Raw genomic sequence first — 18,031 nt, 5'->3', positions numbered from 1 at the left:
TCCAACGGGACCCCACCACTAAGCACATCTTTCCCTCCCCCCCTCGCTCTGCCTTCCACAGGGATCGCTCCCTATGCGACTCCCTTGTCCATTCGTTTCCCCCCATCCCTTCCCACCGATCTCCCTCCTGGCACTTATCCTTGTAAGCGGAACAAGTGCTACACATGCCCTTACACTTCCTCCCTCACCACCATTCAGGGCCCCAGACAGTCCTTCCAGGTGAGGTGACACTTCACCTGTGAGTTGGCTGGGGTGATATACTGTGTCTGGTGCTCCCGATGCGGCCTTCTATACATTGGCGAGACCCGATGTGGGCTGGGAGACCGTTTCACTGAACACCTACACTCTGTCCACCAGAGAAAGCAGGATCTCCCAGTGGTCACACATTTTTGATATTCTGGTATCCTATCCACGGCCTCCTCTACTGTCAAGATGAAGCCACACTCAGGTTGGAGAACAATACCTTACATTCCGTCTGGGTAGCCTCCAACCTGATGGCATGAACATTGACTTCTCTAACTTCCGTTAATGCCCCACCCCCCCTTCGTACCCCATCAGTTATTTATTTATTATTAATTTTTTTTTCTCTCTCTCTTTTTTCTCCCTCTGTCCCACTCACTATACTCCTTACCCATCCTCTGGGCTTCCCCGCTCCCTCCTTCTTTCTCCTTAGGCCTCCCGTCCCATGATCCTCTCATATCCCTTTTGCCAATCAACTGTCCAGCTCTTGGCTCCATCCCTCCCCCTCCTGTCTTCTCCTATCATTTTGGATCTCCCCCTCCCCCTCCCACTTTCACATCTCTTACTATCTCTTCTTTCAGTTAGTCCTGATGAAGGGTCTTGGCTTGAAACGTCAACTGTACCTCTTCCTAGAGATGCTGCCTGGCCTGTTGTGTTCACCAGCATTTTTTATGTGTGTTGCTGGATAATGAAAATGATGGCTTTGTGGCAAAGTTTGTGGATTATATGAAGATAGATGGAGGGGTAGCTAGTGCTGAGGAAGCAAAGGGATTGCAGCAGGATTTAGACAAATTGTAAGAATGGGTAAAAAGAAGTGGCAGATGGAATACAGTGTTGGGAAATGTACGATGTTGCATTTTGTTAAAAGGAACAATAGAGCACACTATTATCTAAATGAGGAAAAGGTTCAAACATCAGAGGTGCAGAGGGACTTTGGAATCCTTGTGCAAGACTCCCAGAAGGTTAATTTATGGGTTGAGTTTATGGTAAAGAAGACAAATGCAATGTTGACATTTATTCCAAGGGGAATAGGATATAAAAACAAGGAGATAATGCTGAGCCTTTATAAGACACTAGTCAGGCTGCAATTGGAGTATTGTCAACAGTTTTGGGCCCCATATTTCAGAAAGGACATGTTGTTATTGGAGTGAGTCCAGAGAAGGTTCACAAGGATGATTCCGGGAATGAAAGGTTTAACACATGAGTAGTGTTTGGTGGTTTTGGGCTTGTACTCACTGGAATTTAGAAGAATGTGTGGGGGATGTTGAAAGGACTAGATAGGGTGGATGTGGTGAAGATGTTTCCTATGGTGGGGGTATCCAGAACTAGAGAGCACAGCCTCAAAATACAGGGGTAACCTTTTAGAACAGAGGTAAGGAGGACTTTTTTTTAGCCAGAAAGTAGTGAATCTGTGGAATGCTCTGCCACACACTGCGGTGGAGGCCAAATCTGTGGGTGTATTTAAGGCGGAAGTTGATTGGTTCCTGATTGGTCACGGCATCAAAGGCTGTGTGAGAAGGCAGGGGAATGGGATTGAGTAGATCCGGGATCAGCCATGGTGGAATGGCAGAGCAGACTCGATGGGCTGAATGGCCTAATTCTACTCCTATGTCTTATGGTCTTATAGCATCTAAGCCAAATATATTCATCGTTAAATGAAGAGATCTAAACTGCTCACAGTACTTTACATGTAGTTTCTGAAGAGCCCTATACGTGAGTTCACAAGAAAAGTTCCTCCAAATAATAAAATATTATTGGTAAAGGAATGCAGAAAGTGAAAAGTACAAAGACAGAGTGAAAGACTATTGCACCTCTGCCTCACTGAGCTACATATTATCCCAAAGGTAGGTTACAAAGTTTTCCAACTTACAGCATAGCACCATCTTCCTAGAAGATAGTGCAGATTGGGATCTTGTGGCCTCAGTTGAATTGCTTTATCGATATGTTCCTATTTTAAAACAAAAAGGAAGCAACTAGTTAGTGCAGAATATCGATGTGCAAATATTGCCTTAAATATAAACCATTTCAAAATATTTAAAAAAAAAACAAATCAAATAAAATAATTCCACATTCTCAATCAAAATTCTTTTCTGTAATTTTCTGGTCTACATTACATAAAAAAGCTGGAGGATGCCATCTGGTTCTCTGAGTCTTTTCCACCATTTATTATTATGATTGATTTACCTAAGCACCATCTTCTAGACTTCCCTATTCTTTGATTAATGTCCTGAATGAGAGGGGATCTCATTGAAACATTTTGAATGTTGAAAGGCCTGGACAGAGTAGATGTGGAAAGGATGTTTCCCATGGTGGGAGAGTCTGGGACAAGAGGGCACAGCCTCAGGATAGAGGGGTGCCCTTTCAAAACAGAGATGTGGAGAAATTTCTTTAGCTAGAGGGTGTTGAATTTGTGGAATTTATTGCCACATTCAGCTGTGGAGGCCAGGCCGCTGATGCAGAGATTGATAGGTTCTTGGTTGGACATGGCATCAAAGGTTACAGGGAGAAGGCTGGGAAGTGGGGTTGAGGAGGAGATTTGAAAAAAAGGATCAGCCATGATTGAATGGTGGAGCAGACTTGATGGGCCAGATGACCTAATTCTGCTCCTATGTCTTATGGTCTTATATTAGGCATCTATCAATCTGTTTTCAATGAACACAGCAGAGCCTTCACACTGCCACACAGTAAAAATTCCCAAGGTTCTCTACACTTTGCATGAAGAAAGTTCTTGTCCTCCCAATCCTTAATGACTCACCCCTAATTCTGAAATTGAGCCCCTGATCCTAGACTTCTCATCAAGGGGAAAGATCTTTTCTGCATCCTGCCTGATAAGCTGGGAAGTATGACATGTAGTCTCTCAGTAAAACTATTCACATGGACCGTGAATAAGACCATAAAACACAGCAGCAGAATTAAGACATTTGGGCCCATTAAGTCTCCTCCCCATTTGATCATGGCTGATTTATTAACCCTCTCAACCCCCTTTTCCTGCCATCTCCCTGTAACTTTTGATGCCCTTACTGATCAAGAATTATCAGCCTTCACTTTAAATATACCCAGTGACTTGGCCTCCACAGCCATCTGTGACAATGAATTCCACAGATTCACCACCCTCTGCGTAAATCATCTCTGTTCTAAAGAGATGTCATTCTATTCTGATGGTGTGGCTGGTTGTTTCTGATTTTCTGCATGTGCCCGACTCTGACCTCACCCAGAACGAGTGCCGTCCCCAGGCACCTAGCAAAACGCCGTGAAAGAGGCTGTTGCCCCCTTGATCATAGGCAGATTCTTCACCACAAGCCCCCACCTGGGAAAATGCTAAGGATGCTCAAGAGGCTTTCAAATCAGTTAAACTACAATAAAAAAAAATCAGACATTTCACTTTACATCCCATTCTGATTTGTTTCCTGGCTGACTACAGGGTGAGCTTTACCATATCTAACCCATACTGTCCCTATATTAGGAGATTATATTTTATATATGTATCAATGTGAGTGTGCGATGGAACAGTTTTGAGGGAGCTTCACTCTGTATCTAACCCCTACTGTCCCTGCCCTGGGAGTGTGTGATGGGACAGTGTAAAGGGCACTTCATTCTGTATCTATCCAATACCGTCCCTGCCCTGAGAGTGTGTGATGAGACAGTGTAGAGTGAGTTTAATCCTGTATCTGACCCATGCTGTCACTGCCCGTGGAGTACGTGACAGTTCGATGTAGAAGGAGGTCCTCTCTGTATCTAGCCCACACTATACCTGACCTGGGACCGTTCGATGGGGCATGAGATGTTCTAGTTCAAATGGAGAACCAATAATTCCTGTTACAGACTTTGAAAAGTACTGTAGGAAAATTCTTGAATGGAATGATGGAGAGTTGCTATCGGGACTCAAGCACCAATGCCTATGATAACTAACTAGTCACTGACCACCAACTTGAGAATTAATTTATTCTTGATAGTGCATTCCATCATATTCCCTACCAATGAGAGATTAGTAGTCCCTTGTTTTCTCCCTCCCTTTTTGCATAAATAATTGCATCCCATCTGGTACCTTCTGATCAGGAGTGAAAATTCTGCAACCAATAGAATTCTAAAAGCTAATAACCAAAGAATCCATTACCTCTAAAACTATCTCATAATAGATCATTAGATGTTTGGGATTTCATGCAATATATATTAGTCTATTTATCTCTCTTTCCATACTTATAACTAGAGCATGACTTTGAAATTGTGCCTTTATCCTACAGGATAGTAACGTTTCTAATTCTATAAAAAATGTGCAATATGACAAAAAAAACTAGTCTAAAACGTATTGACGTAACATTTCAGTTCTCAAACAAAACTTAAAAACTATCATTTCAAAAACCATTTCCAACTTTTCATTCTGAAGACATCCACTGCAATATTCATTTTTTAAAATAACCACAATTTAATTGTTGTAAAACCTCACACACAGTATCTTGGCTGAATGTCCACAGCTTAGTCAAACTCCTTGATCTGAAATTCAAACCATGCAGTATCTGAACTCTCATTGACAACTCCAGCAACAGCACCTAAATACCTCACTGTTAACAAAGCTCAAGAACTCATCTGCCCTGGCACTAATATCACCTCCCTGAAAGAAACATAGTAAGATGGACAGCTCATAGAAAAATATGGGGAGTACAACAATTTCTTCTGAAAGGACAAACAGGAAGAGGAACACCATCTTTAGGGAGTGAGTTTTACTGTCAAGAATAAAATTAATCTAGCCTCCCAATGATTCTATGATAGAAGAATTCACTCATGGTGCTTGGTTCAGTAAATGAAGAACCTCGGGAACAAGGTAGAGCAAGATTTTCATTGCAACCTTGAGAAAACTGATCCTCCAGGGCAATTCAATGCCAGGATTGGAAAGGAAGCAACGTCCCCTTCCAATCATGCCGTCCAGGTGTATGGAAAACTAACCAGTGAATTTCTCCTTCTGGAAAACTTCTTGAAACATGACGCTCTCTTAACTAATAACATTTTTGCTAGAGAGACAAGCTTAAGACCTCATGGCAATACCTTCCTTTAAGATAGCAGCACATGGGCGCAGAGGCATCTCTGGGTCCAACCAAAGGTGTTACTGCCTTTTTAAAATTTGTGTATGTGATTCTTGAGCATAGTGTTCATCAAAGCTACAGTTCACTAGAAGGGAGTTAAAGCTACAGTTTTTATAAACTGTGTTGCAGCAGTACATGGTACTTTTTTATGTAAACTTAATATTATAGGAGCAGGTATTGACCACTGTTGGATGTTAAGAACTTCAAGTACTGCAGGTGTACTCCATCAAAGGAGGAGCTGGACTTGGTGTGGAACGTGTTGCTGCCTGCTACAGAAAGGCATCGGAGTCAGTGCATGAGGGCGGTGTGCAGTCTAACAGCGAGTGGTGGTCCTGGCTGTTTTTCTTGTGATCGCAAGACCCTGTTGGACATTGGTAATGTAGAATATTGCAAGACCGACGGTGGGGGAGCTGCACGGCCTTGGTGTAATGCAGACTAGGACTCACCGCAGGGTTGCCTGTTGCAGCCACCCAGGAGCGGAGATGCTGGAGGCAGAGTGGTGTGGTGTCCACACTGGATTGGGGACTGTCCCCTCCCACCAGTGTTCACTCAGTGGAAGACAAGCTAGACTGCATTTGTCTATGGACTGCTGTGAGCTTGTTCTTGCCAACAACATCAATGCACCATCGATCTATATTATAGACTTGGGCTATATTATATTTTTATGTGACTGTATGTTTACTGATATGTGCTTTGTGCTGTGTATGACTATTGGTATTGTGTTTTGCAGAGGACCACCGTTTTGTTTTGCTGTATTCATGTATGGCTGAATAATATTCAACTCAAGCTTGAATCTTAATATAGGTACTAGCACATTTTAGACTACAGCATCATCCAAGCAAGAATCCACAAATATCTCATTATTTGAGCTACGATTTACTGAGAACTGCTGTGCTGACCATTGCCTAATCTTTTGGATTATCTCCATCAATCTGGCCCCAAAATAACGTCAGAACAGAGAGCTCCACTGAGACAGCAGCCAAACGCCTCCCAACCAAAAGGAGCTGAGCCAGTCTTATAAAGCTGGCTGAGACTCACAGAGCACCACTATGTAAAACATTCTGAAAGTTTACTGAGAACTACAAATACTAGGACATGTTACAAAAACTACAAAAGAATGTTATAGGATGACATGAAAGAAAATATTACAAACTCTATTTTCATAACCTTTGACCCCAATGATTTTACCCATCTTTGAATTCCTTATTGCAATGCAATCGTCTCTAATGCTGATTATGAACACAACTCATTCTGCAAATGAAACAAAGTAATTGTCCCCTTCGATACTGATTAATTTGACTGGTTCAAAGCTTTTTTTAAAAAATCAATGTGGTCCAATAATTGAAACTATTCTCCTTACAACATGAAAGAACGATACCTGAATAACACAAATCTTTTCCTTGACAATTCTTGTTTGCGTGCCCACTTTACTTCTTTCAAGTTCATCCATTTTAATCCAGTTAGTCCCTTGACATCAATTTTCACCAAAATGCTGCGATGGGGAAGAACTCTGAGCTTATCAATTCCTCGGAAAGTTGTTTTTACTGAAGGGGAAATTCTGCTGACAGACTGCAGTGTCAGTGAAAAGAACTGATGATGTAAAGTGCCCTTGTGTTAGTATTCAGCTTCCACTCTGATTATTTTAAAGTGCTTTAAAATGTTCCATAATCTCTCATAATGGGTGGCGGGGTGGAAATACAACTCTATCAAAGGAGGTGTCAGATGCTCCTTCCCTCTGCTAGCCTGCAGGACACCCTTGGGCAAAGTGTAGCACCTGCATCAGGGTCTTGTGAAGCCATGGGAGCAGGTAGTGGATGGCCGTATGAGCAGCTGGTGCATATCACAAGTTCTGGTTATGTGACCACTTCAGGAAGACAATCTCTGAAGAGTATTGATAATGGCTGGGGTCACCTGTCTTGCAAAGACTCTGCTTAGAAGAAGATAATGGCAAAAGACTTTTGTGGAAAAATTTGCCAAGAACAATCATGGTCGTAGACCATGATCACCCACATCATATGACACTGCACATAACGATAATGAATCTCTTTTGGCATTTTGGGATAGGACCTTCTGTCAACTTTTGACCAACGTTAACTTATCGGGAGTTAAATACTACTGAGGATATCTGCTTAGTGTGACCATAGCGCTTGGCTTGTTTTGACGACAATGACTAAAGGAACTGGAGTTAATTAGCCACAAATGCAAGGAGTTCTTAGATGAGAAATTTCAATATGCCCCAAAGAGGAAAATACAGCTCCACAGGCACCGGAAGGACTACATCCAATAATAAAAAAATAGATGAAGGTAATAAACATCAAGGGACAGAAAACTTTGGGATGCTGCTTAGAGACCCACCAAACATAGTGGTGGTGTAGGGAATAATATTTAAGATAGAAATAAGAGATGCATGCAATTTGGATACAGTTGTAACTATGGGTGATTAATCCATATATAGATGGGGTAACTCTAAGTCACAGTCTGCAGACAAGGGGTAAGCCACACAGAACTGAGATGAAAAGAAATTTCTTTACCCAGAGAGTGGCAAGCCTGTGGAATTCATTACTACATTAGGGCACACTGTTAAATAGATTCAATGGCAGTTAGATATACTATAGTTCTTAAGGTTCAAGGATATATGTAGTGAAAGCAGGTACACAGTACTTTATTTGGATAATCATCATGATCATACTGAATAGCAAAGCAGGCTCAACAAGTTGAATGGTCAATTCCTGCTCCTATTTTGTTAAGTTTACATAGAAAGTACCATGTACTGCTGCAACACAGTTATAAAACCTGTAGCTTTAACTCACTTCTAGCGAGCTGTAACTCTGATGAACACAACAATCAAGAATCACATACATGACAATAGCTGTTGCAAATCTTTCCCTCTGAGAGTCCCTTCCATACTCAGTTTATTCCTGATAAGTTTATGTACATTAACCCAATCAGTGCAATTAGTATCATGAAATAACAGTTGCTTTGATGAGAAATGATTTTTGATGAAAATGTGAAAAGTTCCCACTCTACTGAAGTTACGCAGACAATCAGACTGTAAAGAAAACTGTCAATGCAAATTATGTCCTTGAGTAAATCTTGTTTGTCATTGAACTTTTCCTTTGCACCTTCTTCGATGTGCAGCCTATTTTTTTAAAGTGGCTTCCAACAAAGGTTTAGTGATATCTCATTGCATGCAAGGTACAAATCTGATCAAGCTTTGGTCGATGTCAGCCGATAAGAAATTACATCCACAACCTCTGCCCACAACTATTATACGAGGGCTGATTGATAAGTCCGTGGCCTCGGGGAGAGATGAGTTATACAGCTTTCGTTACATGCACATGCAGGTCAACTCCTTGAGTGATTATGCAGAAAGTTTGAAGTTAATAACTCATCAGGGGTGACTGATAAGTTCGTGGCCTAAGGTAGAAGGAGATGAGTTATTAACTTCAAACTTTCTGCATAATCACTCAGAGTTGACCTGCATGTGCATGTAACCAGAGCTGTATAACTCATCCCTTTCTACCTTAGGCCACGAACTTATCAATCACCCCTCGTATATGACCTTTCATTATTCTGCAAAGGCATTTTACTTTGTTAAGCAAGTGTGGTTGAGAAATCACCTTAAATTTATTTGAGGAATTCGACATTATTCTATTATGCTACATTATGGTTTGCAATCCGTGATTCTAAGAAAATGGTCTGGCAAAGACCCAATATCAATGCAGACCAACACAGCTGTGTTTGACCTCAATCACTCCAACCTCTTACCCAATCTTTCTTGCCACAATATTGTACTCTCCTCCAATCAGTTTCTTGCTGGTGTGGAACTATTCCACAGAACAAAACAGAGAAGAGAGCTTACAGTGAACATGCGTGGAGCAAAACTTCTCTACTGGTTGCCCCCATTGTTCCAACAATAAAGATTCAGACACGACCACAGGATATATGGATTATTTTCCACCTCTCAATATCCATGTCTCAGCAAAGGCAAATTTTGATGATGAAATTCACTCTACTTCCAGTGCACAAAGATAGCTTTTGGCTATTCAAAGAAGAGTGTTTGAAGTTCAAGACCTCAAACCCAATACAATGCTTATATAGTCTATCAAACAGCAGGGCACCATAGATTCTTCCCTGGGTCATGGGATAGAGATACGTCTCTACCAAAGGAGGTGTAAGGCGCTCCTTCCCTCCACTAGCCTGCAGGTCACCCTTGGGCAAGGAGTAGCACCTGCTTAGCCCCCCAGTCAGGGTCATGTGAAGCCATGAGAGCAGGTGGTGGATGGTCGTACGAGCAGCTGATGCATACCACAAGTCCTGGTTAGGCGAACACTGGAGCCAAGCAATGTCCGAAGAGTATTGATAATGACTGGGGTCACCTGTCTTGTAAAGACACTGCCCAGAAGACAATGGCAAACCACTTCTATAGAAAAGTTTGCCAAGAATAATCATGGTCATGAGAAAAGGATCGCTTACGCCATACAACTCAGCACATAACGCTGATGATGGTGATTACCTTTTCCACATTCACCAGGAGAGTAAAAAAACCGAAGTAACTTTCTGCTCCCAAGATATTCCCAGTGCTAAGGCTCCAAATGCTCACAGCTAACTTCAATAAGCCATATTGTTCAATGCCCAACATTAGACTCCTATAACAGACACTCTATTCTGAGCCCATTACGCCAAAAGATGACATGAAGTTCAGAGGAAATACTTTAAAGGCGTCCTCAAAGTCTCTCTAACAAATGGTAACATTGACCCAATGGAATTCCTGCCGCATGATCAATCAAAATGAAGTAGCAGCGTTCAGAATGGCTCTGTAGTATCACCTGTTGCAGAAATAGCGGATAGATTGCACATCTCCTAAAACTATCCAATCACACTCTCCATTCGAGCACCTCATTTCCCAGCAGTGGCAGAGTCTTCCCATCTTAAAATAGGTTTTGTTGTGGCTGCTGAGCCCAAAGAACAGGAGTAGACCCCAAAGGACTACCAAGGGTGATGCCTCAGAGATAGCGTAACTATCTTTACATATGATATATTGAAAACAGATCCTTTTTTTTTACACTACTTTAAAATTCAAATGTTGTCTTCAGAATTCTGTTCCAAACAAACCGAGTATTCCATCAATACAGCTTACTAGCTATTTCAAGACATCACACTTTTGGCAAAATATTGGACCACTTTAAGGTTAACTACATCGCCAATCTTAAAAAACAATGCTAATTAACTGAATAGTTTTCCAATCTCTTTGACTCACTTACCTTGAATAAAAAACCATCCTTTATTTTTGTCTGCACACTTCCATACCCGGAAAGATGGCCACAAGTAATTGCAAGCCTGCAAATATTAAAAATCTCAATCATTCAACTGAAGCATAAAATGTATAAATATTTTGACAGTCTAACTGCAAGAAAAATAACAGGAAAAAAAACATAAATACATAAATTAATACAAATTGCAAACAATAATATTTTAGTTATCAGAATGCAAGGAAAAAACTTCTCCAGCTGGTTCACTTAAGGCAACATAAATAATTTATAATTCTGTATAAAGGTAAAGCTATTTACAGCATGCACTTCTTCCCTTCCCTTTCAGTATTTCTAAGGGGCTGCTCTCACTCTGTCAGGACTTTCCCAAGCATCTGCAGAAGATTTACCCTTTCAGTTCTCCTTTCCTGCATTCTGGGGACCAAAAAAGTTCCTTCCAAGTGGAGTAGCAATTCCTCTGTACTTTAAAAAAAAAATCTGATTCTGATTAAATGCTCACAAAGTCATCTCCTCTTAGAAAGACTGGATGATTGACAAAAATATCTCCATTTCAGTTTGCAAAAATGACCCATTTGCCTGTTATTTTAATTCTTCATCCCATTTCCATTCTGACCTCAAGGTCTTTGGCCTCTCACACATTCTAACAAAGCTATATTTTGACTAGGCATTTTATAATTCAGGATTCATCATCTACTGTACTTCAATGATTTCAGATAGCCAGCTGGGATTGTAATGCCAAAGGTATGTACTGCCTTGTCCTAAATGGTGAAACCACTTTGAGTGTTGTTGGATCCCTTGTCCATTCGTCCCTCCCCACTAATCTCTCTCCTAGCACTTATCCCTGCAAGTTGCATGCCCATTCACCCCGTCCTTCACCTCCATTCAGGTCTCCAAACTGTCCTTCCAGGTGAGGCAACACTTCACCTGCGAATCTTCTGGGGTCAGCTATTGCATCCAATGCTCATAATATGACTTCCTCTACATTGGTGAGACCCAGCATCAATTGGGGGACCATTTTGTCGAGCATCTCCGCTCCAACCACCTAAAGCAAAACTTCCCGATGGCCATTTTAAGTTCAAAGTTTATAGGACATTTATTATCAAAGTATGTATACATTATACAACCTTGAGATTCATCTCCTTACAGGCAGCCGTGAAACAAAGACACCCAAAGAAACAACTATATAGATATAGATTATATATATATTCTTAATGTCAAGAAGGTGCAGAGGATGAAAACCACATAATGCCCATAAAAAAGAACCCATAAAAATAAAAAGTAACCCATAAAAAAGACAGTTGAACACCCAATGTGCAATGAAAAACAAATCATGCAAATAGTAACCACAATCAAATAGTGTTTCTGAACTAAAGTTTGCAAAGAGGGTGCCATAGTTCAGTACAGAGGTGAGTAAAGATCATAGAACAGTGATCTGAACCCACTCGGGCCCCAGTACCATGACCTTTTCAGTCGGGCCCAGTGTTTAACTCTCCATCTCAACGTTAGGTTCTGCTGCTTTGAGCAGTGATCAGAACCTTAACTCTCTATCCAGACAATGGGTTCCGCCACTTGGATAAGCTAGACTTCAAAGCCTCGATTCGGTCTGTAGATCTCTGTCTGAACATAGTGATCAATCACATCGATATGATTCCCATGCCCATTCTGACATGTGGCCTCTTCTTGTCTCTTGAGGACACCCTCAGAGTGGAGGAGCAGCACCTTATTTAAAGTCTGTCTGGATAGCATCCAACCTGATGACATGAAATCAATTTCTCCTTCCTGCAATTTTTTTTCCTTCCCACTTTGGCCTCTTACTGCTTCTCACCTGCCTATCACCTCCCCCGGTGCCCCTCCTCCTTCCCTTTCTCTTACAGTCCACTCTCCTCTCCAATCAGATTCCTTCCTCTTCAGTCCTTTATCTTTCTCACCTGCCTGGCTTCACCCATCACCTTCTGGCCATCCTCCTTCCTCTTCCCCCACCTTTTTATTCTGATATTTTCCTCCTTCCTTTCCAGTCCTGAAGAAGAGTCCCACACTGAAACATAGGCTTTTTGTTCATTTCCATGGATGCTACCTGACCTGCCTGCCTGGATGCTTCCCTGGTGTCATGGATTCTTGATTACCTGACTGGCAGACCACAGTATGTGTGCTTGCAACACTGTGTGTCCGACAGAGTGATCAGCAGCACTGGGGCTCCACAGGGGACTGTCTTGTCTCCTTTTCTCTTCACCATTTACACCTTGGACTTCAACTACTGCACAGAGTCTTGTCATCTTCAGAGGTTTTCTGATGACTCTGCCATAGTTGGATGCATCAGCAGGGGAGATAAGGCTGAGTACAGGGCTACGGTAGGAAACTTTGTCACATGGTGTGAGCAGAATTATCTGCAGCTTAATGTGAAAAAGACTAAGGAGCTGGTGGTAGACCTGAGGAGGGCTAAGGTACCGGTAATCCCTGTTTCCATCCAGGGGGTCAGTGTGGACATGGTGGAGGATTACAAATACTTGGGAATACGAATTGACAATAAACTGGACTGGTCAAGGAACACTGAGGCTGTCTACAAGAAGGGTCAGAGCCGTCTCTATTTCCTGAGGAGACTGAGGTCCTTTAACATCTGCCGGACGATGCTGAGGATGTTCTACGAGTCTGTGGTGGCCAGTGCTATCATGTTTGCTGTTGTGTGCTGGGGCAGCAGGCTGAGGGTAGTAGACATCAACAGAATCAACAAACTCATTCGTAAGGCCAGTGATGTTGTGGGGATGGAACTGGACTCTCTCATGGTGGTGTCTGAAAAGAGGATGCTGTCTAAGTTGCATGCCATCTTGGACAATGTTTCCCATCCACTACATAATGTACTGGTTGGACACAGGAGTACATTCAGCCAGAGACTCATTCCACCGAGATGCAACACAGAGCATCATAGGAAGTCATTCCTGCCTGTGGCCATCAAACTTTACAACTCCTCCCTTGGAGGGTCAGACACCCTGAGCCAATAGGCTGGTCCTGGACTTATTTCCTGGCATAATTAACATATTACTATTTAACTATTTATGGTTCTATTACTATTGATTATTTATGGTGCAACTGTAACGAAAACCAATTTCCCCCGGGACAAATAAAGTATGACTAACTAACTAACTAACTAGAGTTCTCCCAGCATTTTGTGTGTTTTGCTTCAGATTTCCAACATCTGCAGAACTCGCTGTGTTAATATTACTCCTACCTTGGTCTATGGCTAGAACAGTGAGCACAAGCTTTTGATAGTATCCTTGGTAAAGTAACGGCATTGCCTCTCAATCAGCAGAAGGGCTACATAATGGAGCTCTGTGAATGTGCTCTCCTCCTTTTATGGTAGTTAATTCCCCACCCAAAAAAAGAGCAGCAGCAGTGAAAGAGCAGCAAAAACTTGTATGCAATCCAATTAGACTTAGTTAGACTGAGTGTGAAAAATATCCTCTTAGATGCCCTCAGTAACTACAAATTGTAAACCTGAAAGTAACCTGCAAATACAGAAAAATACTTTAAAATAATACAAGGAAGGAGACGTTTATTAACATCATATTTCAGTGAGGAAGTTCAGCACTTCACTGAATTGTAGGCGACGTCAAAAATGAAAATGGAACATAAACTACTTCTCAACATTCCCTGTACCGAACTCCTTAAAATTAATTTTCTTTCTCTTGAGAGAGCAGGCGTAGATGTCTCACATTTTCCGAAGTCAACATCTACTCCAATGACTCATGCATTACGTTGTGCAAGTGGAAGCTGTTCAGTTATAAGCTGGGCACTTTGTAATGGAGCCATATATGAAAAATCAAACATTAAGGGAGTAAAGTGGCCCATAATTCTTAGCTTTTATTGGGTAATTGTGTTACAGAGTTAGGGGTTCATCTGCGTACTCCTTTCCACTATGGTCAAAGGTGAGCAGATTACTTTTCAGTTAAAGGACAGAATGACATACAGACATGGAACATGGGACAGTGCAGCACAGGAATAGACCCCATGGCCCACAATATTGTTCTCAACTAACTAAACTAGTGATGAAACACCCAACTAAAAGAGACATTTCTGCCTACATAAAGTCTACCCTCCATTATCTGCATAAGAACTAAGAGAAAAAGAGTTCAATTGTACCACACATTCCTCCTTCAATAATATTGGATATTCATGTCCTCTTACACCTTGCACATGACTACTTTAATGGGAAGAGCGCTCTTTTTCTGGATCTAAACAACAAACCATTAGATTAAATACTGTAATTGTTAGCTATTTGTCTGAGGCCAATGTGCAGCAGCCTTCAGGAGGGTGAACCCACGAAAAGCATCCAGCCAAGGACTAAAGACCTGTGCTGATCAACAGGCTGGAGTGTTCAATGAGATCTCTAACCTCTTACTTCGACTGTGTGTGGTACCCACATGCTTCAATTATACTGGTGCCCAATAAGAGAGTGGTGACCTGCTTCAATGACTATCGCTCAGTAGCACTTACATCCACAGAGGTTGATGTTTATCATCTCCTGCCTGTGAAGTGACTTAGATCCACTCCAATTTGCCTACAAGAGCAATCGGTCCTCAGCAGATGCCATCTCACTGGCTCTTCACTCAACCCTGGAACAACTGGACATCAAAGATCATCAGGATGTTCTCTATTGACTACAGCTCAGCATTCAATACCATTAATCTCTCAAAACTAATCAATAAACTCCAAGACCTTGGCCTCAAAAATGCCTTGTGCAACTGGATCCTCGCCTCAGAGAGGCGGCGCCCATTATTAAGGATCCTTCTCCCCCCCCCACCCCCCACAATTACCCAGGACATGCCCTCTTCTCATGTATTGGAGGGGTCGTGACCTATGTTCCCTCTAAACTGTGCGCGTGTGCGCGTGCACACACATTTTTCAACCAGCGCACAAAGGAAATTAATGTGCGCACAAAAGGTTAGTTACCTAAAATAATGTAGTAATTAATAATTATACTTATTGAAAATAATCTTTCAGCTAAATGTTTCTGTTAACTAGTTAGTCGGTTTTTCAAATACCACAGTGCACGTCACTAATTTACATCACCTCACCTATCCTGTTCTGGGATCTGGGAGACAATGTTTTGTGGAGTGACAAAGTTAAAGTTTTGCTAAGCCAACAACGTGAAAAAAACATCACAGTAGATACAAGTTCGCTGTTGACCTTTATAAATAGTCTGTTTTCATTTAGAAGAAAGGTTTCCTGAAGATGAGGTACAAGAATGGTCAGCTTTTGATTTCTCCGCAATTGCAGATTGTGACTCCACATTTGGCGATGAACAAGTTAATGCCTTATGTCTAAAATATCATGATTTTCTAGCTGAAAATACTGTAATAGTTAGAAAGTTTAATTATTTCAAATTTTCTGTGCAAGAAAAAATTAAATCCAAACTGATTTCAAACTTTGCTCAAATGGTGGCATTTGTACTTCAAAATGAACAGTTTTGTGACCATGCACAGTTGATGGACATTGGGAGAACCTTTCTTGCATCTAGTGCGGACTGTGAGCGAGGTTTTAGCCTCATGAATCAACTCAAAACAAGCTGAGAAACCCTTTAGGTGAATGTCATTTGGATATGTTAATGATCGAATCTGTTTCCTCACTTACATCTCACTGTTACCATCAGGAGGGAGGTACAGAAGCCTGAAGGCACACACTCAGAAACAGCTTCTTCCCCGCCGCCATGCGATTTCCAATAATTTTGTGTTCCTACTGTTTCAATGTAACTATTTAATATACATATATATACTTAATGTAATTGATTTAATTATTTTTTCCCATATTATCATGTATTACATTGTACTGCTGCCGCTAAGTTAACAAATTTCACAACATATGCCGGTGATATTAAACTGGATTCTGATTCTTATTTCATTTTCTCACTTGCAGACGCCAGTCAGTTTGGATTGGCAACATCTCCTCCATGATCTCCATCAGACAGGTGCTCCCATAAGGCTGCATGCTTAGCACCTGCTCTACTTGCTTTACACTTACAACTGTGTGGTAATCTCCAATGCCATAGTCAAGTTTGCTGACGATACCACTGTCGTAGGCCAAATCAAAGGTGGTAATGAATCACCATGTAAGAAGGAGATTGGAAATCTGGCTGAGCAGTGCCATAACAACAATCTCTTTCTCAACGTCAGCAAGACCAAGGAGCTGATTATTGACTTCAGGAGGGGGAAACTAGAGACCCATGAGCCAGTCCTCATCGGAGAATCAGAGGTGGAAAGAATCAGCAACTTTAAATCTCTTGGTGTTATTAGTTCAGAGGATCTGTCCTGAACCCAGCATACAAGCGCATTATAAAGAAAGCACAGCAGCCCCTCTACTTCCTTATGAGTTAGCAGAGATTTGGAATGAAATCTAAAACTCTTGACAAATTTCTTTAAATGTGTAGTGGAGAGTATATTGACTGGCTGCTTTAGAGCCTGCTAGGGAAACACCAACGTCCTTGAATGGAAAATCCTACAGAAAGTAGTGTGTATCACAGGTAAAGCCCTCCCAACCAATGAGCACATCTACATGAAAAGCTTTCACAGGAAAACAGTATCCATCATCAGGGACTCCCACGCTTCTCATTGCTGCTATCGGGGAGAAGGTACAGGAGCCTCAGGATTTACTGTACAAGAACAGTTACTACCCCTCAATCAACAGGCTCTTGAACCAACGGGGATAACTTGTCCAATCATTGAAATGTTCCCGCCACCAATGGACTCACATTTAAGGACTCCTCATCTCACGTTCTCGATATTTATTGCTTATTTATTTATTATTATTTCTTTCATTTTGTATATGCACAGTTTGCTGTCTTCTGCACAGTGGATGAACACCCAAATTGGGTCGTCTTTCATTGATTCTGTTATGGCTATTATTCTATAGATTTATTCAGTATGCTCACAAGAAAATAAATCTCATGGTTGTATTTGGTGACATATATATATTTTGATAATAAATTTCCTTTGAATTTTGAAGCTCATTATCAGGAATTATTAATATTAATCAATATTAATTCTGCTGTGATTTTCTGCTAGGCTTTGATTTTGGTTAAAAATAGAAAATCCACCCACCTGCTTCCTGTAAATATATGCACTACTGTGTACGTTTCATTCTTGCTTTTCTGAGAATAGCAGACAAATGAAGCATTCAGCTTCATTAGCATTGAATATATCCGTCAACATGTCAGTGAGTGCATACAATATCATTCTGCAGGTGCTACGTGTCAGCTCAGTCTTGTTTGTGAACTGAATTATTCTAGTCACTCAACATCCAGCTGATGTATGGTCATTGACAAGGAATCATGTTCAAGGTAAATTTATTATCAAAGTAAATTAACGTCACCACATACAACCCTGAGATTCACTTTCTCAGAGTTGATTATTGCCTGAATTTCAGATTGGCATCATGTTGCCTTATTTCTGTGAA

At 41.3% G+C, this 18,031-nt stretch overlaps 1 protein-coding gene across 1 annotated transcript in view; it reads right to left on the bottom strand.

Annotated features, from left to right (window-relative positions):
* Positions 1 to 18,031, bottom strand: part of LOC134342488 (regulator of microtubule dynamics protein 2) — a 93,127-nt gene that overhangs the window by 17,037 nt on the left and 58,059 nt on the right. The window contains exons 5-6 of the mRNA XM_063040686.1: positions 10,583 to 10,658; positions 2,111 to 2,188 (exon numbers count right to left, since the gene is read on the bottom strand). Of these exons, the coding sequence (XP_062896756.1) occupies positions 2,111 to 2,188; positions 10,583 to 10,658 (154 nt within the window). The remainder of the gene's footprint in view (positions 1 to 2,110; positions 2,189 to 10,582; positions 10,659 to 18,031) is intronic.

The sequence above is a fragment of the Mobula hypostoma genome, chromosome 2, assembly GCF_963921235.1.
Source record: "Mobula hypostoma chromosome 2, sMobHyp1.1, whole genome shotgun sequence".
NCBI classification, from domain to species: domain Eukaryota; kingdom Metazoa; phylum Chordata; class Chondrichthyes; order Myliobatiformes; family Myliobatidae; genus Mobula; species Mobula hypostoma.
Note: the sequence above shows the minus strand (reverse complement) of the source record. Positions and strands in the feature narration are given on the sequence as shown.